Here is a 25686-nt window from a genome sequence, read left to right on the forward strand (position 1 = left end):
ATGATTTCATGAAAGCATATCTGCTTTGTTTACTTGGTGGTCTTCCATCTCTGGGAATAGCATGCAAGAGTTTTCTTTAAAAGAAGATGAACCACTGAAACGAAAGATATGAAGGATGGGCTCTTTGATAGCGACAGAAGTCTGTGTGATTTTAAAGCTAAAGAGTGTTTACCTCGCTTTGGACATCACTTGAATGCTTGGCATGGCGGATAGGCACACTGTCGTGAGGCAAAAGATAACCAGTAGCTTTCTCTCTTTCCCAATTCTCCTTGTACAGATGCTGTAAAACAGAGAATTAAAGAGTTACATAAGGACTGTCACTGATTCCATTAAAACAAAACAAAACAAGGAAAGTACATACATGATTAAGAATCCTGGCTGCTTCTTTAGCTGCATCTAACTGTGGCGTGTCTGTCAGCGTATAGTTTGTCTTGATGTTATTCCATTCCTGGTGGTACTTAATCTGAAAAAGTAAAACATACATAATAAAAGTCTTTTAGATTTACAAGTTATATATGTATAACTAGACTCACACAATAAAACTCAGTGAATTTTTAAGGCCCCAGTTTCCACAGATACATGGTTTAGTTTTTGTGGATGAAGAAAATCTGTCTGACGTGCGTACACTGAACTGAATCAAAATAAGAGGTAATACTTACATCACTTAGTATTTCCCCGCCTTGTTTGGCTGTGATATAATCAACCCTGTCAGCCACTGGTGTAAACGGCTGTTTGTCAACTTTTGTGCGATACAGTCTCTGTGCAGAAATAAAAGAAAAGCAATGAGGCCATACAATTGTTTGCACCAGCAATAAGTGAAAAGAGAGAGAGTTGAGGGGAAAATATTCAAGGACAGGGACTGTCTCCTTTTTAATGTTTATCTTGCTTTCTGTCCTCTCCAGACCACACTCAGTAACAGAACCACCACTGTTGAGTTAGGATCTCTCATATGATAATGAGGCACTAACTTTCCAAAAAGGTTTTTTCCCCCCAAGTATAAAATACCCAGACCTTAATATCAAGGCTAGATATTGCCTATCCAAGCCCAAAGTGCTGGGTGAATGAGCCAAAACATAAGTGGGGAAACTCGACTTCCTGTTTCTCCCCCAAACAAAATTACTTTTGGAACCACAATAATAAAATAATAATAAATAATAACAAAATTTTATTTATATCCCGCCCTCCCCAGCCGAAGCTGGGCTCAGAGCGACTAACAACAGTAAAATGATGCAACATTCTAAAATCAGTTCATTATAAAAGCAGTTAAATCAGATTAATGGCAACCATTGGGCTCTGTGAGGATTGCCAAAGGAGGGGGTTAGGTTGTGCCCTGGCCAAAGGCCTGGCGGAACAGCTCTGTCTTGCAGGCCCTGCGGAAAGATGTCAAGTCCCGCAGGGCCCTAGTCTCTTGTGACAGAGCGTTCCACCAGATTGGAGCCACAGCCGAAAAAGCCCTGGCTCTGGTTGAGGCCAGCCTAACCTCTCTGTGGCCCGGGACCTCCAAGATGTTTTTGTGTGGGGAGGGAGGGGAAGATAATCCTGCCTCTGGAAATAGCTACGTGAAGGATAAGGTATAGTAACAAACAAGAAATGTCACTGGCAGGATTAGTTTTAATAAGCATCATTCTTTCCCAAATATGGGGACGCAAGATGGGGACACTAATGCCAGAAAGTGGAGCCTCCTTATTGAAGAAATTATCTAGTCTGCAATCCTATGTACATTTACCTGAGAGTAAGTTTTATTGATCTCAGTGGGAATTATTTCTGAATATACACTTATAAGATTGCGCAGATTACAGGTCTTTTGTATACTTGACAATATTTTGACATGAATTTGCTTTGACTTGCTTTCTATTTTGCTAGATGCCATGTTTTGTTACACTGACATGCATTTTGCTATTTTGTGCCAGTTGCGTTGCTTTCTGCTTTGCTTTTAGCCACTTTGGGCTTCATTTGGGAACATAAAAAATATAAACATAAATGAAATGCAAACAAAAGAAGGCCAATTTAAGAAGGTGGCGGACTCTCCTTCCTTGGAAGTTTTTAAGCAGAGGTTGGATGGCCATCTGTCATGGAAGCTCTAGCTGAGATTCCAGCATTGCAGCGGGCTGGACTAGATGACCCTTGAGTCCATTCCAACTCTAGGATTCTATGAAAATCTCTGCGAATGATATTTTTAACTAGTTGTTATTACCTCACTTAAAATGTCCTGAGCGTGTTTGACGTGATTGACAGAGACAGAGTCATTTGGCATCCAGCCAATTCCACGCAGCCATTCCAAGTCGGATTTATAAACAGCCTGCAGAGTCAGGGGAAAATAAGAACAGTTATTTGCAACACTTTTTCCCCTGCATGGAGTGTTTCATACCAAACTTGATTGTTTTTAACTAAAAGGGAAAAGAGGGCTTGTTTTCCAAGAGCCTACAAAAAGAATGGGATAATAGAAAACTGAAAGGAGGAACTATTCAGGTACAGAATATGCCAGGAACAAATATTACACTCCCCATTTTGATTATGCTGTGTCTACCACCATCTTGCCTTCTGCAGAAGGCAAGATGGTGCTATATCCTATGTTTGCTCGACATATTCAAATCAGGTAATACAATCATGAAAAGAATGAGAGCTCAAATCTATACATAATGGAAAGCAATTAACTTTGTATGCATGGATGCATGTGCAGAAGTGAGGCCTCAATGTCCTTCTGTGTGCTTTCTTAAAGACGTCTGATGATTGTCCAAACAATAATGAATTTATATTAAAAAAATTCACATATAGTATGGATCTTACCTGTTCACACAAGTATTCTAAATATCAAGAAAGAGGAATTTCAACAACAACCAAATCACTCACGTCACTCTGTAATTCATACGCTTTCCTGGCTTGGATGACATCATTCTGGTCAGGGAGACATGTCCATTCATGCAGATAGCGGCGGTAATCAATGTCACTAACAAGCTTCTGACAGTTCTTGGCCAGCAAGACGGACAGCATGTCAACAGGGCTGTGGATCTTCGTCTTTAATTGATTATATACTTTCTTGTACTCCCGCTCACTTTGCATTTTAGCTACATGCATAGCCAATACCATCTTGGGATCGTCGTTAATGTCTCGGCATCCCACATGGTGTCCAAGTTGCTTACGGTAGCCTTCTTTGTATTTGTACTAATAGGATTTGAAAAAAATACATATACAATTAGAATTTTCAAATTCGTTATCTCAGACTGTAGAAAGATTGATAAGATTGGCAAGAGTTTTCCATTTAACTCTGTTCCTAAGATGCTAAACAAAGGCTGCATTCATGCTCACCTTTACTTGCAATCTATTGAGCAAATCACATATTTTTGAATTCTGTGCGTTACCTATCCTTTACCTGACCTTTTTTTGACCAATGGCAGAGCATAATATTTCATCAGGATAGTTGACAATTTATTTGGAGCACATGCACAGCCTTCGCCAAGATGGCACCCTTCACATGTTTTGGACAACAATGTCCATCAGTCATGTTGGATGAGGCTGATGGATGTTTTAGTTCAAAACATCTGGAGGGCACTAGGTTAGTGAAAGCTGGCCCATAATGTCCTTATATCTTGCCTTGAACTGAGAACTTTAATATATTCTCTGTTTCCTGCATTTTAATTCCATTAGATACAAAAGTCCAGAGACAATGGATTACCAAACACTATCAAATTCTATTTGCATACTTACATCACTGGCAATTTCTCTTGAGGCTTTGGCTGTTTTGATTGGGACTGCATCTGCTCTCAGGTCAATATATTTCTTCATGTCATCCCAAGATTCCCTATAAAGTTTCTACAATAAAAAACCAAAAACATTATATTGTCATTAGCCTCTTTCAGCACTTACTTATACCGTATTTTTCGCCCTATAGGACGCTCCGGTCCATGAGACGCACCTAGATTTTTGGGCGGGGAATAAAGGGGAAAAAAAATTATTCCCCCCCCCCCAGGCGCGGGGCTGGGGCGGGGGAAGCCCAAGCTTCCCCCTCCCCCAGCCCCCAGAACGGGACCCAGAGCGATGCCGAAGCTGCGTGCAGCTTTGGCATCACTCTGGGAGCTTGCGGGGCTGGAGGAGGGGGAAACCCTCTGCCAGCCTTCTAACCAAGTCGGAGGACAGCGGGAAAGGCATGCTGTGCCTCCTGCTATCCCCCAAGTTTGTGGGGCTGGCGGTGGGGCTCTCCTGAAGCCTGGAGAGTGATAGGGGTCGGTGCGCACCGACCCCTCTCGCTCTCCAGGCTTCAGCGAAAGCCTGCATTCGCCCCATAGGACGCACACACATTTCCCCTTCATTTTTTGGGGGGGAAAAGTGTGTCCTATAGGGTGAAAAATACGGTATATGAAAGCTCACTGTCAATTAGCTTTTACTTTTTTTCTAATCACTCCTGTTTTTGCAGGTAAGAGTTACAGATTATCTCCATATAAAACTATGTAAGGAAAAGTATTTAAACTGCATGTAAGTAACTGTGGATAACAAGTGCTAACATCTGTTTTGTGGCATCTCCACAAGCACAATAGATTGCCAGTTTGCACATATGCAGGTGCAATAACCCACATAGAATTTACATGGGTGCTTGCTGCATAATGAACTTGTAACATCCAAAGCCCACCTCATCTGAGTAACTTAAGAAGGTTGTAGAGTTGTAACATAAGAAGAAAGGTAGCAATTTACTTACATGGCTCACATTGATAGCATTAGCCCTGGACAGAACGATTTCTGGTGTGTCTGGCATCACATGGATCATAACTTTATCTTTATCCCAAGCTTCTCTGTATTTTGCCTGAAAAAAAACATCGAAATTATCTTGTAATTCCTTCTGCACCAGTGCTCACATTCCTACATAATTTCCCTTTAAGTTTAGGAACATGAATAACTTTTATATTAATACAAATAGATGCTTCATGTTACAAACTGATAGGAAGGTTTGCAGCATACTTAAAATAATGTCACATTACTCAAAGGAGTTACATACAAGACTCAGTTGCTCAGCGTTAGTTTTGGCAAGGACAACTTCAGGAGTGTCAACGATGTTGGTAAATTTCAAACGATCCCGAGGAGTGCGATAAACGTTGTCACTCAGAATTTCCTGGGCAAATTTCACCCTCTTCACTATTGGAGACTCATGCGGGATCCATCCAACCCCCCGGAGCCATTCCAGATCTGATTTATACACAGCCTGTGAGAGAAAATTTCAGAGAGGGAGAGCAAGATATTTCAGTTCAATTCAAAAGAAATACTTCATGTGGTAAATACTGTAGACTGAATGGAACTTCAGAAAGTCAGGATAAACTTGTCTCAATTACATCATCAGGATCTAAGCAGTACTATCTCTCTGGACTAGGCCAAAATGTTTCTTTGACCTCCACTTGTATTTCACACCAGCATTTATAGCTTTGATCAGCACTATGCTGGCTGGGGAGTTGTGGACCAAAACATCTGGAGAGTTCCAGATTTGTGTAGATTGGGCTAGATAGAGTGGGCAGAAAGATAATCAAATCCATACATATGACAGCACTCCAATCGCTTATGGATTCATTAGCTATTTTTAGATATGCCAAGTCTATCACATCACTCTTGTCTGTGTTGGATATTCTGAATTAACAACATTTCAGTTCTTCCTCCCAAGGTACTCATGATGAAATCAAGGGAAGATTAAATTACGTGAAAATGTGACAAGACAAGTTTTCATTAACACAACAAAGTAAAAATTAAGAAAAGGAAATCTTCCACAACTATCTATCATAATGTCTCTTTTGCTTTCTGTCCCAGCAGTAATGTGTGTTTGCAAAAGACAGATATACTTACATCACTTTGCAAAGGACAGAAATACTTACATCGCTCTGTAGTTCGTAGGCCTTCCTTGCCTGGATCACATCATTCTGGTCGGGCAGACAAGACCACTGGTGCAGATGTTGACGATAGTCCACCTCACTTACTAAAGACTGGCATTGCTTGGCTGCTTGGACAGACATCATGTCCACCGGTATAGTAATATTGGCTTTGGATTTGTTGTAAGCTTGCTTATACAACCGGTCATTCTGCATCTTCAATACTTTGGCAGCAAATGAAAGTTTAGGGTCCTCCTTCACTGAAGGGCATCCAATGTAGTGGCCTTTCTGTTTCTCATGAGCTTCTTTGTACTTGTACTGAGCAGGAAAAAGAATCGGAAGTTACAGTTATTTGATCAATTTTCAGGAGAAAAGTTAGAAGTTCTTGAGGCTTCAGTTTTTAAGGGATTTAGCTATGGAATAATGAGAGGGTAAATAAAACATAGTACGGCTCCCTAATTCTTTATGTCTTTATGAAATATTTACCTGGATTTGTTATTAGGGATGAGAGAGAAATGCGGTTCATTTTACATTTAAAGTCACACTTCCATAATTCACACTCTATGAATACTGTATACAGAAGTGTATATGTATTAGGAAGAATTCGCACAAAAATGCTAATGAATTTTTATTAGAACTAAAAAAAAACCCCAAAACAAGTCAATGTGGAAATGTGGAGAATTGACATTTTTGGCCACCCCTAATTGTATACATCCTGAGCCTAAGTAAAAAGATGTATTTTTTTCAAATAACCGAATATATATGTGGTTGCAAATTATACAAAGTCACAATGTCTTTTGAAAGGCACAGACCACTTTGTTTAATAGTGAAAAGCTACTGATGAAATTTGGCTATCCAAATAAATAGTTCAGAAATGGCAATCATATGCATTTTTACTTGGAACAAAGCCCAGTTGGGCATGGTGGAATTTACCTATCTGAGTAAAAATGCATAGGATGGTGTGCTCAGGGTGCTAAACTTGATTTGTAAACTATGCAAGATTATTTTATTATTATTATTTAATTAATTTATATACTATCTTATACACGGAGGTCTCTGACATTCCACAACTTAAGAGAAAACTTTAAAGTGATTGTAAAGAAAGGGGAGGGGGGGAACACTTGGGTGTTTTTAACAACAGGAAGCAACAGATTTAATTATTGCAAAGTCTTTACAGTGCCAAATATCTCCAAATTTATCACAGTTAGCTCTTTGGCATTTAAAATAATGGATTATATTAAACTTTCTGATTGTTTGAAAGAAGACACTTTCATAAATTGTAAAAGAATGGAAAGAATGATGTCATAGACATGCAGTAGAGGATCTTGTATATGGGTGGATAAATACGGTTTTGAGGCTGAATTATCAAATTGTTCATATACTTTGACATGTACACTCATCATATGAAAAGATATAGCCATTTGAGAAGTAAATGTTAAATAAAAGAGATTGTACCTCACTGGCAATTTCTCTGGAGGCTTTGGCATGCTTGACTGAAATAGCATCACCTCTTATGTCGTATCCTTTTGCTTTGGCCTCGTCCCAGGCTCCAGTGTAATGTTTCTGCAATCAGAATAAAATGCACAGTTTTCAATGTAATCATAAAATACATGATGAAAACCACTATAGACATTCCTCAATCAACACTGCAATCCAATGCAGGTTTACTTAGAAGTAAATCCAACTGTGCTCAATGGGCCTTACTCCGAAGTAAATATGGAATGCATAGGACTGCAGCCAAAAGAGTAAAAATGTGAATGCTGTGTAATATGACACATACAAACACTGCATAAATATATCTTATACAGATATATTTGTTTGCATGCATGCAAACAAATCCCTTTCAGTCGGGATTCAGGCCTCATCATGGGACTGAAACTGCCTTGGTCGCACTGGTTGATGATCTTCGGCGGGCTAGGGACAAAGGTGAGAGCTGTTTCCTAGTTCTGCTGGATCTCTCAGTGGCGTTTGATACCATCGACCATAACATCCTTCTGGACCGTCTTGAGGGGCTGGGAGCTAGGGGCACTGTCATACAGTGGTTCCGCTCCTTCCTCCTGGGCCGTGTTCAGAAAGTGGTGGTGGGGGATGAGTGTTCAGACCCCTGGGCTCTCACTTGTGGGGTGCCTCAGGGTTCTGTCCTCTCCCCCATGCTTTTCAACATTTACATGCAGCCGCTGGGGGAGATCATCAGGAGGTTTGGGCTGGGTGTTCATCAGTATGCGGATGATACCCAGCTCTACCTCTCTTTTAAATCAGAACCAGTGAACGCGGTGAAGGTCCTGTGTGAGTGTCTGGAGGCGGTTGGAGGATGGATGGCGGCTAACAGATTGAGGTTGAATCCTGACAAGACAGAAGTGCTGTTTTTGGGGGACAGGAGGCGGGCAGGTGTGGAGGATTCCCTGGTCCTGAATGGGGTAACTGTGCCCCTGAAGGACCAGGTGCGCAGCCTGGGAGTCATTTTGGACTCACAGCTATCCATGGAGGCACAGGTCAAATCTGTGTCCAGGGCAGCTGTTTACCAGCTCCATCTGGTACGTAGGCTGAGACCCTATCTGCCTGCGGACTGTCTCGCCAGAGTGGTGCATGCTCTGGTTATCTCCCGCTTGGACTACTGCAATGCACTCTACGTGGGGCTACCTTTGAAGGTGACTCGGAAACTACAACTAATCCAGAATGCGGCAGCTAGACTGGTGACAGGGGGCGGCCGCCGAGACCATATAACACCGGTCTTGAAAGACCTACATTGGCTCCCAGTACGTTTCCGAGCACAATTCAAAGTATTGGTGCTGACCTTTAAAGCCCTAAACGGCCTCGGTCCAGTATACCTGAAGGAGCGTCTCCACCCCCATCATTCTGCCCGGATGCTGAGGTCCAGCGCCGAGGGCCTTCTGGCGGTTCCCTCATTGCGAGAAGCAAAGCTACAGGGAACCAGGCAGAGGGCCTTCTCGGTAGTGGCGCCCGCCCTGTGGAACGCCCTTCCAGCAGATGTCAAAGCGATAAACAACTACCTGACATTCAGAAGACATCTTAAGGCAGCCCTGTTCAGGGAAGTTTTTAACATGTGATATTTACTGTATTTTTGCTTTCTATGGAAGCCGCCCAGAGTGGCTGGGGAGGCCCAGCCAGATGGGCGGGGTATAAATAAATTATTATTATTATTATTATTATTATTATTATTATTATAATATAACTGACGCTGACAATTTATTTGGGGCCTAGATAAGAAACAGAATGATTTTGGGGAAGTACAATTTAGTAATAATAGAGCTTGACAGGCAGAAGATATTAAAGAAAGACTGACATTATCCAAATCACAAAATCATCAAAGCGTGTAACAAAGAAACACTCTGACAACGTTGGGATTTGGAACAAGTCAGTCTCTTTTTAATATCTTCTGTACATGAAGTTCAGTTAATTCTCTTTATTACGTCTGAATAAAAACTCACAAGTAAGACCCCAATGCCTTCTTGTTTTTAAGAACAGTTAATGATGGGAAGTTGCATTTGACACAGTTGAACAGGTACAGATGCATCACTACACACATTCCACTCATGGGTATATAGTTAGTTAATTCTCTTACATTGCTGATATTCAGAGCATTAATCTTGGACTGCAGCATCCCAGGGGTGTCTGAAGGAAGATGGAACTGAGTCTTCTCTTTATCCCAGGCTTCACGATACAGATTCTAAGAAGGAAGTGAAGGCATAAATGATTGCAATGCATTACAAAAGCCTCTTATTTTTCAAAGGTATGCAACTATAATTCACCTGTTCCCAATACCAATTTGTCATCATAACGAATACAGTAACTGGGTAATTCCCAAGCTTACCTCACTGACTTGTTGGGCATTGATCTTAGCCAGGACAACGGGTGGTGGGTCAGCAATACTTGTAAATTTCAGTGCATCTGGACGTTGCTTATACAATCTGTCATTCAGGATATCTTGGGCGTGCTTCACTTTGAGCACTTCCACAGAGCCCTCTGGCATCCAGCCAATACCACGCAGCCATTCTAGGTCTTGTTTGTAGACGTTCTGCAAAGGAAACAATTATTAACAATATGGCTGAAAATGTTTCCTCCAATTTATTAAGAAGGCTGTTGCTGCCTCTCCGGCTCTACCCATCATAATACAGAACTTCCATGGCTGGTCAATCACAAGAAGTACATACCACTAATGTGGGTATTAATAAACAGCCCTCTTTTTATCCCTTTTCAAACTGTATATGGCAGAACAACAGTACTGGCCATGAGTAATACAGATTCTAGTAAATAACTCCAACTCAGGCAATCCAGTAAATGAAAAATGGGCTGCTTAATGCAGCTTAAATGAATTCTTTTCACACCTAAAATTCTCTGGAATAGAAAGTAAAAGACCAATTGAAATGGACACCTCTAGAAGCATTTAGTTCTATGCAGGTGCCACAAATTCAGGTTTTGGTGCCTTACTTCTTCAGATCATGGTAGCGTCAATTAGCTTTGTATGCATGGATACATGTGTTGAATTGAGTTCTCAATGTCCCCTTGTGTTCTTTCTTAAAGAAGTATGATGATTGTCCAAACAATACCGAATTTATATGTTAAAAAATTCACATGTACTATGGCTCTTAATATGTGTCACGTGTTCATAGAAGTAAAACGTTTATTACTTTTTAATGAAAAGATATATAAGAATTGTGGAGACAAAATATCATTGTAGAGCCAACAGTAATAATCCACCAAATGTCATGACAGAGGAAAGAGAGTGATAGACAAGAAGCCATCATAAAAGAGATATTGCAACAATAACAAAATCACTCACATCGCTCTGTAATTCATACGCTTTCCTGGCTTGGATGACATCATTCTGGTCTGGCAGGCAGGTCCATTCATGCAAGTAGTGGCGGTAATCAATGTCACTAACAAGCTTCTGACAGTTCTTAGCCAGCAAGACGGACAGCATGTCAACAGGGCTGTGGATCTTCGTCTTCAATTGATGATATACTTTCTTGTACTCACGGTCACTCTGCATTTTAGCTACGTGCATAGCCAATACCATCTTGGGATCGTCGTTAATGTCTCGGCATCCCACATGGTGTCCAAGTTGCTTACGGTAGCCTTCCTTGTATTTGTACTAATGGGATTTGAAAAAATACGTATACAATTAGAATCTTCACCATAGCTATCTCAGACTCAGAGCTTTTTTTCAGCTGCAACTCACTTCTGGCACTTCTCAGTTGGGTGCCATTGTATTGGTAATGTAAATATTCAGCACATGCATAGATCTTTGAATTTTACACATCCTTCATCTGACATTTTTTTGACCAACAAGATGAAAGCTTTGGTCCTAAGAGATTAATATTCTACTTCAGAAACCTTCATCAGGATACTGGACATTTTACTTGGAGCATATTTAAAGCAAACAGCAGCCTTCGCCAAGATGGCACCCTTCACATGTTTTGGACAACAATGTCCATCAGTCATGTTGGATGAAGCTGATGGATGTTTTTGTTCAAAACATCTGGAGGGCACTAGGTTAGTGAAAGCTGGCCCATAATGTCTTTATATCTTGCCTTGAACTGAGAACTTTAATATATTTTCCGTTTCCTGCATTTTAATTCCATTAGATACAAAAGTCTAGATATAATGGATTACCAAACACTATCAAATTCTATTTGCATACTTACATCACTGGCAATTTCTCTTGAGGCTCTGGCTGTTTTGATTGGGACTGCATCAGCTCTCAGGTCAATATTTTTCTTCATGTCATCCCATGATTCCCTATAAAGTTTCTACAACAAAAAACCAACAACATTATATTGTCATCCTCTTTCAGCACTTACATATCTATGAAAGCTCACTGTCCATCAGCTTTTACTTTTTTCTAATCACTCCTGTTTTTTGCAGGTAAGAGATGCCTTAAACATTACAGGTTATCTCCATATAAAACTATGTAAGGAAAAGTATTTAAAGTGCATGTAAGTAATTATGGATAACAAGTGCTAACACATCTGTTTTGTGGAATCTCCGCAAACACAATAGATTACCAGTTTGCATACAAATAGCTAAATAAATTCCTTCCAGTAGCACCTTAGAGACCAACTAAGTTTGTCATTGGTATGAGCTTTTTTGTGCATGCACACTTCCTCAGATACGGAGTGTGCATGCACACGAAAGCTCATACCAATGACAAACTTAGTTGGTCTCTAAGGTGCTACTGGAAGGAATTTTTAAATTTTGTTTCGACTATGGCAGACCAACACAGAGACCTACCTGTAACTAGCTAAATAAATGCAGGTGCAATACCCCACCTAGAATTTACATGGGTGCTTGCTTCATCAAACTTATAACATCCAAAGCCCCCTTCATCTGAGTAACTGAAGTAGGTTGTAGAGTTGCATCGTAAGAAGAATGGTAGCGATTTACTTACATTGCTCACATTGATAGCATTAGCCCTGGACAGCATGATTTCTGGTGTGTCTGGCATCACATGGATCGTAGTTTTATCTTTATCCCACGCTTCTCTGTATTTAGCCTACAAAAATACAGAATTATCTGTTAATTCCTTTCCGCTGAATAATTAAAATAATGTCATGTTGCTGAAAGGTGTTACATACAAGACTCAGTTGCTCAGCGTTGGTTTTGGCAAGCACAACTTCAGGAGTGTCAACGATGTGGGTAAATTTCAAACGATCCCGAGGAGTGCGATAAACGTTGTCACTCAGAATTTCCTGCGCATATTTCACCTTCTTCACTTCTGGAGATTCATTGGGGATCCATCCAATCCCCCGGAGCCACTCCAGATCTGATTTATACACAGCCTGTGAGAGAAAATGTCAGAAAGGAAGGGCAAGATATTTCAATTCAATTCAAAAGAAATACTTCATGTAGCAAACAGAATGAATGGAACTTCAGAAAGTCAGGACAAACTTGTCTCAATTACTTCATCAGGATCTAAGCAGTACTATCTCTCTGGACTAGACCAAAATGTTTCTTTGACCTCCACTTGTATTTCACACCAGCATTTATAGCTTTGATCAGCACTATGCTGGCTGGGGAGTTGTGGACCAAAACATCTGGAGAGTTCCAGACTTGTGTAGATTGGGCTAGATAGAGTGGGCAGAAAGATAATCAAATCCATGCATATGACAGCCCTCCAATTAGTTATGGATTCATTAGCTATTTTTAGATATACCAAGTCTATCATGTCATTCTTGTCTGTATGATGTGTTGGACATTCTGAACTAACAACATTTCAATTCTTCCAAGGTACTCATGATGAAATCAAGTGAAGATTAAATTACGTGAAAATGTGACAGGGCCAGTTTTCATTAATAAAGCAACTACAGATGTTATCAGCGAAACAAAGTAAAAATTAAGAAAAGGAAATCTTCCACCACTATCTACCATGATGTCTCTTTTGCCTTCTGTCCCAGCAGTGTTGTGCTGTTTGTTTGGCTTTGCAGAGGACAGATATACTTACATCGCTCTGTAGTTCGTAGGCCTTCCTTGCCTGGATCACATCATTCTGGTCGGGCAGACAAGACCACTGGTGCAGATGTTGACGATAGTCCACCTCACTTACTAAAGACTGGCATAGCTTTGCTGCTTGGACAGACATCATGTCGACCGGTATAGTAATATTGGCTTTGGATTTGTTGTAAGCTTGCTTATACAACCGGTCATTCTGCATCTTCAATACTTTGGCAGCAAATGAAAGTTTAGGGTCCTCCTTCACTGAAGGGCATCCAATGTAGTGGCCTTTCTGTTTCTCATGAGCTTCTTTGTACTTGTACTGAGCAAGAAAGAGAATTGGAAGCTTAAGTAATCTGACCAATTCCAAGGAGAAATGTTAGTAGAAGTTCTTGGTATTTCAATTTTCAAGGGATTCGACTATGGAATATTCAGGGGGTAGATAAAGCATAGTAAGGCTCCCTAATTCTGTCTTTATATTATAAAATATTTACCTGGACTTCCTATTAGGGATGAGAAGGAAATGCAGTTCAGTTTGCAGTTAAAGTCACACTTCCATAGTTCACACTTTTTGAAATGAGAACCAAAAGAAGCACAACTATGCTTTGAAATTCACATTCTGCAAATTTTGTAATGCACATCTGTGGCCAAGTAGTGCATGCAGAAATGGATACTCTTGTGTAAAGTATGAATATGAAAACATGCATTAGTGAAAATCATAAAAAATTTCATTAGGGAAAATGGTTTCGCAAAAATGTGTATATTAGGCAAAATTGCACACAAAAATTATATTAGGAGAATTTCTCGCTAAGATGCTGATGAATTTTCATGAAAGCTTTTTTAAAAAATACAAGCCAATGTGGAAATGTAATAATTTACTATAAATGGCTGTAAAATCAGATTTAATATGTCTGCTTGAAAATATGCCTGCCATTTTGGGACTAGTTAAACTAAGATTGTGAAAAATAGCTCATCTTGGCTTAACTGGCAATAGCCAATGCTGGAAGAAAAGATCTCTACAGCTTGAGAACCAATGTAAGCAAATTTCAGGGTGTATTTGTGCCAGCAGTCTAAAAACTGAAAATGCTAATCTAAAATCAGTTTCCTAATATTTACCAAAATATTAGCCACCTGTTTAGCCTTGTAGGAAATAACATTACAGAAATAATATACAACAGTTGACAGTACCTCACTGGCAATGTTTCTCGAAGCCTTGGCATGCTGAATTGCAATGGCATCCACTCTTAAGTCATAACCTTTTTTCTTGGCTTCTTCCCACCCTGCTTCATAATGTTTCTGTGAAGGAAATGAATAATGCAGCATTCATGTCAGTGTATTTCAATTTTTTATAGTAAGGGTCCTGAATATTAACTCATGTGTTTAAGATCTTCAGGTTGCAATTCTAAGTGCAAGTAATGGTAAATTTGATCAATCAATATGGAAAAAAACAAAACAAAAATGTATTGACTTAATAATTTATGAAAACATTAATTGGCCTCATTATAAAATAATAAGTCAGTGTGTCGAATAAAATCATCGCAGTAAAGCAATAACATGTTCCAAGCACATGCCACAACAGAGCCAGCACTAAAACATCATTGATTAGGAAGGCCTTTCTGAGTATGTGTGTTTAAACCAACCAGAGGAACATCATCACTGTAGATGCCCATTGTATCTCTAGGGGAAGGTCATTCCATGGCACGGGATGCATTAAATATTACCATGTTGCCTTTTCTTCCATGTCAAGCTCCCACAATAGAATTTTATTGCTATGGTGTATACCGGTACATGTATTCAAACTTATAATGTAGTAAAGGTAAAGGGACCCCTGACCATTAGGTCCAGTCATGGCCGACTCTGGGATTGCGGCGCTCATCTCGCTTTATTGGCCGAGGGAGCTGGCGTACAGCTTCCGGGTCATGTGACCAGCATGACTAAGCCGCTTCTGGCAAACCAGAGCAGCGCACGGAAACGGCGTTTACCTTCCCACCAGAGCGGTACCTATTTATCTACTTGCACTTTGACGTGCTTTCGAACTGCTAGGTTGGCAGGAGCAGGGACCGAGCAACGGGAGCTCACCCCGTCACGGGGATTCGAACCACCAACCTTCCAATCGGCAAGTCCTAGGCTCTGTGGTTTAGACCACAGCGCCACCCATGTCCCTAACATATAATGTATCTTACTCAAATAAATGCTGAAAAATGTATGTTTTTATACTGAGCCTAAAAATAAATGAGTTAAAACTGAGGAACGAAGGGATGAAATAAAATATAAAATTAAACCCTCTTAGTTACTGCTATCTAACTTCACACTAAGAAACATTGCAATGTTTTTTCTAATATTCAGTATTATGGGAAAGATCAAACATCATTCCAGTAGATGTGACAAAACTTCCTCTACTTTGCCCCACCCAATCTGCTCCAGAAAACCCCCTAGCTTGATATAAGCTATCAACAATATCATATTTTTCACATTAAAGACGTTCCTGCTTCCCACCTTCCATTTGTTTGCTCAAGTCTAGGGAATCATGAATTCAGTGAAAGGGCATTACTCATAGCTAATCAGAATTGGTTACTACATAGAGAACTGAATGGGCATTTCATATATTCATCCTTTAGTATTCTCAATTCCAGTCATAAAACAATTTTAACTGAAAGGCAATTCTCACCCAAACCCCTTATTTAAAGGTCAGAATTGCTTTACAGATGTATTCACATTTAATTCTTACTTTGCTGACGTTCAGAGCATTCATTTTGGACAGAACCATCTCAGGAGTATCCGCTGGAAGAGTAAACTGTGTCTTTTCTTTATCCCAGAGTTCACGATATAATGCCTAATGAGGGGAAAAATACAGTATTTCTTCCTGTTATAATATACAAAGTACATATTGAGAGTATACATACAAAACCCTCCATACAAGCTACTTGTGTAAGCGGCCTAATCGTGTGTGCAGCATCACATAAGGCTTTTTTATTGGGGATTTATTAAAGAACAGCGGCTACTCCACTGTTAGAAAAATTGCAATGTTTGGCATTTCTAATCACAGAAGCAATCTTTTGCGAGACCTGCCCCGGCATCTATGTTCCTCAACAATCAGAGAAAGATACAGAAATATGTTCCAAATGCAGGGTTGCATCCAATAGTATATTTGCAGTTGTAAGGAGGTACTTTTGTTTGATAAAGATGGGGCACACAATTTTCATATATGCCCACCTATCCACTGCTCCTAAGGCTTGGGAGACCTTCTGGCATGGAAGGATTCGATAGGTAAGGGAGTGTGGCAAAATGAGGTGGTATCACCTTATACGAATGGTATTACCTTTCACTACTGGAAAGCTGCTACTGGATACAACCTATACGTTTGCATTGCATTTATTTGAATAAATAAAGGTGTTTACTATGATAGCAGTCAGAATGGGATGGTTTTCAAGCAGTAACTCAGTTTATAGGCTATCTAGCAAAGTGTACAGATCATGAAACAAACTGCAATCTCTGCACCCCAATTGCCCCAATGGAAAGTCTTCTTTGACTTCAGAGGGGTCTAAATGTGATCTTAAATGAGAGCATAGGCAGCCTCAAGTGACTGTTGAAAATCAAAGCTGCATGGGTTTTGTGCTTATTATTTTCATATATCTCACTTGATTCCAGCATGCTGGAGTAAGCATCTAGAAGTACATTCTCCTCACATCCAAAATGCAGATACCCGAGGACCAAAAGGCAAATGCAAAGTTTCTTACATTGCTCTGAAGCAGAGCATTGGCCTTTGCCAAGACAATTTCTGGAGAATCAACAATAGCGGTGAATTTCACAGAGTCTGGTCGTTGACGGTACAGTCTGTCATTCAGGATCTCCTGAGCCTTCTTCACTTTTAAGACTTCCAAAGAACCTTCTGGAATCCAACCAATACCACGCAGCCATTCTAGGTCTTGCTTGTAGACATTCTGCAAAGGAAACAATTGGGCTATTAACAATACGGCTGAAAATGTTTCCTCCAATTAAAGGTCTGCCAATTCGTACTATCATATGTTTGATCCATCCCATGCTAAATCTTGAAGACTAGGGGTAAAATTAATGGACTTAACCATGGTTATTAATTTCAGTGGGTCTACTACAACTAATCCAGAATGCGGCAGCTAGACTGGTGACTGGGGGCGGCTGCCGAGACCATATAACACTGGTCTTGAAAGACCTACATTGGCTCCCACTACGTTTCCGAGCACAATTCAAAGTGTTGGTGCTGACCTTTAAAGCCCTAAACGGCCTTGGTCCCGTATACCTGAAGGAGCGTCTCCACCCCCATCGTTCTGCCCGGATGCTGAGGTCCAGCACCGAGGGCCTTCTGGCGGTTCCCTCATTGCAAGAAGCAAAGCTACAGGGAACCAGGCAGAGGGCCTTCTCGGTAGTGGCACCAGCCCTGTGGAACGCCCTTCCAGCAGATGTCAAAGCGATAAACAACTACCTGACATTCAGAAGACATCTTAAGGCAGCCCTGTTCAGGGAAGTTTTTAACGTGTGATATTTTACTGTATTTTTGGTTTCTATGGAAGCCGCCCAGAGTTGTTGTTGTTGTTGTTGTTGTTGTTATTATTATTATTATTATTATTATTAAAGGTAAAGGTACCCCTGCCCGTACGGGCCAGTCTTGACAGACTCTGGGGTTGTGCGCCCATCTCACTCAAGAGGCCGGGGGCCAGCGCTGTCCGGAGACACTTCCGGGTCACGTGGCCAGCGTGACATCGCTGCTCTGGCCAGAGCCAGAGCCGCACACGGAAACGCCGTTTACCTTCCCGCTGGTAAGCGGTCCCTATTTATCTACTTGCACCCGGAGGTGCTTTCGAACTGCTAGGTTGGCAGGCGCTGGGACCGAGCAGCGGGAGCGCACCCCGCCGCAGGGATTTGAACCGCCGACCTTTCGATCGGCAAGTCCTAGGCGCTGAGGCTTTAACCCACAGCGCCACCTGCGTCCCCTGTATTATTATTATTATTATTGAGTAAAACTGAGGTGAATACTACACTTGCTCTAAACACAACCCTGGTACCAGACCCAATAACTCTTACACTGCAGTCCTTAGCATGGTTACATAAAAGTCCCTACTGAGCAAAGTGTGGCTTGTTCCCTAATTATTGTATTTAGGACTGCTAATCCAAATTATTTGTAGCAGCACCAGCACAAATAAGTTTAGGCACTTTTACTTACCATATATTAGTTTACATTAGTTTTAGTTGTGTTGGTTTTTTTTTTAAAAGTGTTTTAAATGCATTATAACATCGTGACTCTAGATGGCGCTGTAGAGTTTGGCCTTTCTGCAACGTGATTTCCCATTATGAGGTTTACAACGTGTTTTCATGAAATGCTTTTATGATGTGTCTCAATCCAGCCCAGGGATATTGGAATTTTATCTTTATTGATGCTCACTTTTTACAGCCTGCTTAACCAAGTAGAGTGTTTCTGTGCAGCCCTGCACAGTTTTGCATAAGAGAGCTCAGCTGGAGCTTCTGAACTGAAAACGCATCAGACTTTTATTTCTTTATGAATAGTCTAAACATATTTAATCCCATTCAGAAATTTATGGAAACATAGGAAGCTGTCTTTATATCGGCTCAGACTATTGGTCCATCTAGCCTAGTCCTGCCTACTCTGATCAGAAGCTAGGGTCTAAGGCAACGAGAGAGATACCTGACCTTTTAAACTTGCTACTGATGTTCTAACTCTTTTCAACTTAATATGCCATAGACTGAACCTGAGAGACCTTCTGCTTGCAAAGTAGGTGTTTTGCCACTGAGCTGTGATCCCACCTCCATGTACCCAGGTGCTTTATGTTTGCTTTTACGTACATCACTCTGTATGTCATACACTTTCTTAGCCTGAATGACGTCATTCTGGTCAGGCAGGCAGGTCCATTCATGCAGGTAGTGGCGGTAATCAATGTCACTAACAAGCTTCTGACAATTCTTAGCCAACAGGACTGATAGCATGTCAACTGGACTATGGATCTTCGTCTTCAGTTGATTAAATACTTTCTTGTACTCCCGATCGCTCTGCATTTTAGCTACATGCATAGCCAACACCATCTTGGGATCATCTTGAATGTTTTGGAACCCGATATAGTGCCCTCTCTGCTTCTCATATGCTTCTTTGTATTTAAACTGCAAAAGAGAAAAGAAACACTTTTTAGAATTATTATTACTATTATTATTTATTAATTAAAAGCATTGGGCATGCTTGCTGAGACTAAGAAGAGTGGCAATCCAAAACGTTTGTAGGGCATCAGGCTGGGGAATATTACAAAAGTTGAAGATATCAATATAAGGTCAGTCGAAAGGACCTGCATCGCCACCCTAGAAGACCGAACACCTTTTCTTTGAATTAATTATTTCTATAATAGTCATTTTGAAAACCACAGGGTTGTTACTTGCATTTCTTTGCAGAAGTGTGTAATCAACACATCCACTTACATCACTAGCTATGTCCCTTGATGCCTTTGCAGATCTGATTGGAATTGCATCAGCTCTCAAGTCATATCCTTTCTGCTTCGCCTCTTCCCATCCCTCAATATAAAGTCTCTACAGAAGGAGTCATAAAAACAACAACCATGAATGAAAACTCACTCACATAGAATTTGTGCATATACGGTGTACAGAATCCCCAATTATTTAAGAAAACAGATGCATTTTTAAAACCCATCCTTAAAAAAATGCTCTTACATGGCTAATGTTGGCTGAGTTTGCCTTTGCCAGCATAATCTCTGGGGTATCTGGCATGACATGAATGTTTGTTTTATCAGCATTCCAGGCTTCAGTGTATAATCTCTGTGGGAGAGCAGAAGAAATAGTTAGCATTTTGTATTTTGAAAAGCATCAAATAATATGCACCCTTAGGAACTGATGCTATTGCTACTATATCCATAAACAAAAAATGTATTGTAGCATGCCAACAATATAAATTTACCACATAATACCAGGATTTTCTAACTAAAATAATTTTGTTAAATCATATTTCATTATATTAAATATTTTGTTGCCACGCTTACTCCTATCTGAACTGAAATTGGGCTCCAGTGGTGTGGCGGCAGCAGGAGGCCCCATTAACTAAAGTGGTGCTTCAGGTTAAGAACAGTTTCAGGTTAAGAACGGACCTCCAGAACGAATTAAGTACTTAACCCGAGGTACCACTGTATTGGCATTAGAGAACACCCACAGAGAAGTCCTAGAAATGCCTAATCACAAGACTCACCTTGTTCATCGTCTCAGCGTTATGTTTTGCCAACTCCATCTCCAAAGAATCTGTGACGCTGGTAAACTTGAACTTATCAGGTGGCTGTCGGTACTTCCTGTCACTTAGGATTTCTCCAGCTCTCTTTACTTTCTCAACTTCCAAAGAGCCAGAAGGAATCCAACCAACACCTTTCAGCCATTCCATATCTGATTTGTAAAGCACCTGGAATATGAACACAGATTATCCTTGCATTCAGAGAAACTATCAACATCACACATAACAACTACTATTGCAGGGGAACATTTCTGGGTTTAGTGGCAGAGCTTCATGCTCCAGCAGCGGGGGGCAGAGAGCAGGAGGGGGCAGGGCTGGCACACGTGCCTGTAGGGGCATGGTGCGTGTCCTGGGGGTGTGGTGTGCATCCTGGGGGTGTGGCATGCCACCTGTAGGGGCGTGGCACCCAGCACAGGCAGGGGGGCAGCCGCAATGGCACCCCACTGGGATCGCACTGCCAGGGGTGGTGTGCTCCCCCCCACCTCTTTCTCCGCCAGTGTCTGGGTTATAAACATAGAAATGAAACATTAAATATGTGTATACTGAAGGACCAATACGTCACAGTTACAACCACTATAACTCCTGCTTTTGCAGCTATATATTCATTTAGTCCAAACTTGATGATCCTATGCAGTCTGATTCACACTCCCTTGTTCATTGCTTGGCCTCTTATCACATGCTTAATTACTTGGGAGCAAGCCCAATTGAACGAAGTGCTACTTCTGAGTAAATATCTGTAGAATTGTGCCATTGATGTCTCATTCCTGACATTGCTTAGAATGCTAATGGAATCTGCCTATACTGAATTTCAGCTTGGATTTTGGTGTTTCACGTTATCGTAACTCAACTAAAAGTATCTGGTGATATATTTCCAAAATGTTTGCAAGGTATCTTAAAAATAATTATCTTGAAATTGTTCATGAAAAAAACTAGCTTATTTTTTCAGAATTACACAATTTTGCTACTGCATTTTTTAAAAAATGATATAAATATTGTATATGTTTCTAAAAACTGGAAGTGTTGTTTTAACTTAAAAAAATAATATCCCCAATTAAAAACATACCTTTTGTTTTATGTGTCATTGGGGTGGTTTGCTGGTTTTTGTTTTAGGTTTACTTTTAAAATTATGAACAAAAGCCTTTCCTGACAATACAAAACCCGGAGTTCGTTCCAGGGTTCAAACAGAAGGCAACCCAAGGAATAGTGAACAATAACAGAGAGGAATGGATGGAATCCATTCATCTCCACTTATAACACATTGATTTCCAGATATATTTGAACTGTCTACATAAAAAAGCATATATTTGGGGAAAGACACAAATTCACTGGCTGTGTTTATTCTGCATAGCTTACTCACATCACTCTGGAGATCATAGGCCTTTCTAGCTTGGATGACGTCATTCTGATCTGGAAGGCAGGTCCACTGGTGCAGATAATGACGGTAATCAATATCACTGACCAACTTCTGGCAATTCTTGGCATGCAACACTTCCAACATGTCCACAGGGCTAATATACTTAGTCTTCCATTTCTCAAAGTCCTTCTTATACTCCCTCTCACTCTGCATTTTGGCTACATTCATAGAATGCACAAGTTTCGGGTCATCTTGCACACTGCGTGCTCCAATATGGTGGCCAAGCTGCTTGCGATAGCCTTCTTTGTATTTGTACTGAAATAGATATACATGTGTAAGCCGTCTACCCATAAGAATATTCATCAGAAAGCTGCATTGGAAAATCCCACATCCTGAGAGGATTGTGAGAGTATTTTTCTCATCTAGATAGCATCTTTTGTTCCTATGCTTGTCCCTTCATCTTCCTATTTCATCATACATATTTTCTAATAATCTTTAAATATTTTGTTTCTTTGGCAAGGTAAGCTTTTCTTCTTCTTCAGTCCTTTATTATTCATGGATAGGAATGAAGAAGAAGAAGAAGAGTTTGGATTTGATATCCCGCCTTTCACTCCCTTTAAGGAGTATCAAAGCGGCTAACATTCTCCTTTCCCTTCCTCCCCCACAACAAACACTCTGTGAGGTGAGTGGGGCTGAGAGACTTCAAAGAAGTGTGACTGGCCCAAGGTCACCCAGCAGCTGCATGTGGAGGAGCGGAGACGCGAACCCGGTTCCCCAGATTACAAGACTACCGCTCTTAACCACTACACCACACTGAAAAAGCTCTTAAGGTAGTTCCAATGCCTTGGGTAATGCTTAAGCACCTCCCGCCATCTTTCTAGTTTCAAAAGTACTTTGCTATGTGGCAATCAAGCGGGGGCTTTCATGAACCACAAGTCCATGGTCCCTTGCAGATGCAGAGCTTGTTCACAGTTCTATGAATCTCAGCTCTAAATTAATCCCAATATATTTTTTCCCTGGATTTCATCTCTTTTTTTCCTTTTTTTTCAAATCTATTTTGCAGCTGCCTTCAAATATTTTTCCTTTCTTTTCCAGTAAGTTTTAAAGAAACATAGTAAACAAAGCAAACAAACAAGGAAATCCATCTGGCTAAGTCCATTTCACCACACTGTGAAAATGTCCAGTAGGTTGATGACAGTTCCAAAATGGGGCAAAAAGCCCAAATTTCTGCTTGAATTATTATTTCCTTCCCATAAATGTTTACAGCGAGTGATCTTGTTGATTAATATTCCACACAGTAAACATTTCCTGCTAATAATAGCTGAGCTGTAGTTAATACACAATTAACTTCGACTTTGAGTTTTCTTTTAACTTGCCCTTTCACTGACCATTGAATAACTGTTTGAGGGTTTCATTGTAGCTTGTATCACATTAAAACCCTGTGAAACATTACTGTCTTCCTATATCGTGCCTAAGACTCTCCTCATGCCACTCTGCTTTCTATTTACCACATCTCCTCAGGGACCTTTTTCAATACTCTGTTCTTAATGCTACTAAAGAACCCTGTTCTTTTATCCCCATAATTCACAGAATAAATTAGTCCCTTAACAAATGAAACCAAAATCGTGGAAGAAAATGTAGCCTCTCTCTAATACTGCTTAAAACATCCACCACAGTCACACATACTGTAGAAATGCTTTCTCCTTAAAAAAAAAAAAAAAAAAAGCTATACATAGAACATATTGGGTACACACATCACTGGCAATATTTCTGGAAGCCTTGGCAGCTTGAATTGGGATAGCATCCAAACGTAAGTCATAGCCATCCTTCTTTGCCTCCTCCATAGCAAGTCTGTATAATTTCTGTAAGGAAGAAGAACATGTTTACTTCATTGTTATCCATGCCTGCGTCCTTCATGTCCACACACACATAATTTTACATAACTGACAGAGGTGGAACAACTTGACTGTGCTGCACTTAAACAAAAAGCTCCAGGGCAACTCTAGCCTACTGAGCCTCAACAAATCCAAGCCATCTGGTGACTATGGGGCTCACAACCCTTGCAAGAACCACGGACGGTGGCTGAAATATTTGCAGTCTCCCTTGGTATGGAGGAACTCCTTTGTTTATCCAAGTGGCACTCACCTGACTATAGTTTAGCTTGTTGAATTTTGACAGCATGATTTCAGGTGTATCAGGCATCACGTGGATCGTAACCTTGTCTTTATCCCAAGCTTCCGTATACAAACGCTGTGGAAGAACATAAGCACAAGAGACAGTGGTTATAAGGACAATCGTTCAGTAATCTTAGGGCTTTTTTTTTTTAAGTGAGGGCCTCCAATGAAAATTGCATTAAAATAGCCTGCAGAGGCAGAACTCCACTACCTCGAACTGTGGTGCTGTAGGTAGAGTGTTGGACTAAGACTGGGTAGAGTTCAAATCTTCAGTCAGCCATGCAGCTGACAAGGTGATCTTGGACCACTAATGCTCTCTCAGTTTAAATCTACCTCACAGGTTCCATATGAGAATAAATGTATTATTTGTTCATATTTAAGTCTACCTGATGCAAAAGGTGCAAGGTTCTTCCAGTTCATGAAATAGCTGACGAAAATGTCTAAGATACATGAAGTGAAATGTTTCGCTTTCAGAGAAATGTACAGGGGTCACAACCATGTTACTTGTTGACTACCCACCTATATGCCAATACAGCTTTAAAAGAAATGTTAACTGTATGACATATTGCAAATATGTAATGTAAACTCTTAACCAAAGCTAGGTACTTTTAAATCCCCTTGTTAAATAGCAAAAGTTAAACAATATACAAAAAGCTCCCCAACGGAAATAAGTGAAAATGGAAAAACGTTGGATCACTAAAGGTAAAGGTAAAGGTACCCCTGCCCGTACGGGCCAGTCTTGACAGACTCTGGGGTTGTGCGCCCATCTCACTTAAGAGGCCAGGGGCCAGCGCTGTCCGGAGACACTTCCGGGTCACATGGCCAGCGTGACATTGCTGCTCTGGCCAGAGCCAGAGCCAGAGCCGCACACGGAAACGCCGTTTACCTTCCCGCTGGTAAGCGGTCCCTATTTATCTACTTGCACCCGGAGGTGCTTTCGAACTGCTAGGTTGGCAGGCAATACTAGTTTCTCAACTGCTCGGCTCAGATTCACCTTGTTCATTGTTTCTGCATTATGCTTGGCCAACTCCATTTCAAGAGAATCTGTCACACTGGTGAATTTGAATTTGTCTGGTGGCTGACGATACTGCTTTTCACTTAGGATCTCTCCAGCCTTCTTGGCTTTTTCCACATCCAGTGAACCAATAGGGACCCAGCCAATGCCTTTCATCCACTCAAGGTCTGCTTTGTAGGCATTCTGTGAATAAGAAATTCAAAGAATCATTAATAAAACCAAAAGCTATAGAGGACTCTTGCTTGGGGGAGGGGTGCCGTCTGATTAGGATGCTAGAAAGAGAGAGAGAAAATGTGTACACACACACACACACACACACACACACACACCACAATGAGAATAAAAGTGCCACAAGTATCAGGATAACATGGCTGCTATGGGCATGGGGAGGATGTTGGGATTTCAGTCTCACATCGCTGATGTAACATGATATCCATGGTGACATTCCTGTACTGTTGTGTACTGTTATGCCTGAGAACGGAAGTGAGCATCTGTAACTTCCGCTGTTTGTTCTCTCTCTCTGCTCTCACAAAAGAGAGATGTGTGTGAGGCACTCAGCTCACACTAGCTATGCTTTG

At 40.7% G+C, this 25686-nt stretch overlaps 1 protein-coding gene across 50 annotated transcripts in view; it reads right to left on the minus strand.

Moving 5' to 3' along the window:
- Positions 1-25686, minus strand: part of NEB (nebulin) — a 164189-nt gene that overhangs the window by 68245 nt on the left and 70258 nt on the right. For 49 of the 50 annotated variants that reach the window (XM_079992010.1, XM_079992000.1, XM_079992011.1 and 46 more), the window contains 28 exons: positions 25088-25291; positions 24065-24169; positions 23674-23781; positions 21923-22234; positions 20530-20733; positions 20001-20105; positions 19752-19859; positions 19131-19442; positions 17033-17236; positions 16024-16128; positions 14484-14591; positions 13306-13617; positions 12440-12643; positions 12253-12357; positions 11510-11614; positions 10645-10956; positions 9676-9879; positions 9427-9531; positions 7299-7406; positions 5850-6161; positions 4988-5191; positions 4691-4795; positions 3706-3810; positions 2851-3162; positions 2195-2299; positions 660-758; positions 362-463; positions 173-280 (listed from right to left, as the gene is read on the minus strand). In XM_079992010.1, the coding sequence (XP_079848136.1) occupies positions 173-280; positions 362-463; positions 660-758; positions 2195-2299; positions 2851-3162; positions 3706-3810; positions 4691-4795; positions 4988-5191; positions 5850-6161; positions 7299-7406; positions 9427-9531; positions 9676-9879; positions 10645-10956; positions 11510-11614; positions 12253-12357; positions 12440-12643; positions 13306-13617; positions 14484-14591; positions 16024-16128; positions 17033-17236; positions 19131-19442; positions 19752-19859; positions 20001-20105; positions 20530-20733; positions 21923-22234; positions 23674-23781; positions 24065-24169; positions 25088-25291 (4782 nt within the window). The remainder of the gene's footprint in view (positions 1-172; positions 281-361; positions 464-659; positions 759-2194; positions 2300-2850; positions 3163-3705; positions 3811-4690; positions 4796-4987; positions 5192-5849; positions 6162-7298; positions 7407-9426; positions 9532-9675; positions 9880-10644; positions 10957-11509; positions 11615-12252; positions 12358-12439; positions 12644-13305; positions 13618-14483; positions 14592-16023; positions 16129-17032; positions 17237-19130; positions 19443-19751; positions 19860-20000; positions 20106-20529; positions 20734-21922; positions 22235-23673; positions 23782-24064; positions 24170-25087; positions 25292-25686) is intronic. The other variant, XM_079991998.1, reaches the window with a different exon arrangement.

The sequence above is a fragment of the Podarcis cretensis genome (assembly GCF_951804945.1).
Source record: "Podarcis cretensis genome assembly, chromosome: 1".
In the NCBI taxonomy this organism is placed as follows: Eukaryota; Metazoa; Chordata; class Lepidosauria; order Squamata; family Lacertidae; genus Podarcis; species Podarcis cretensis.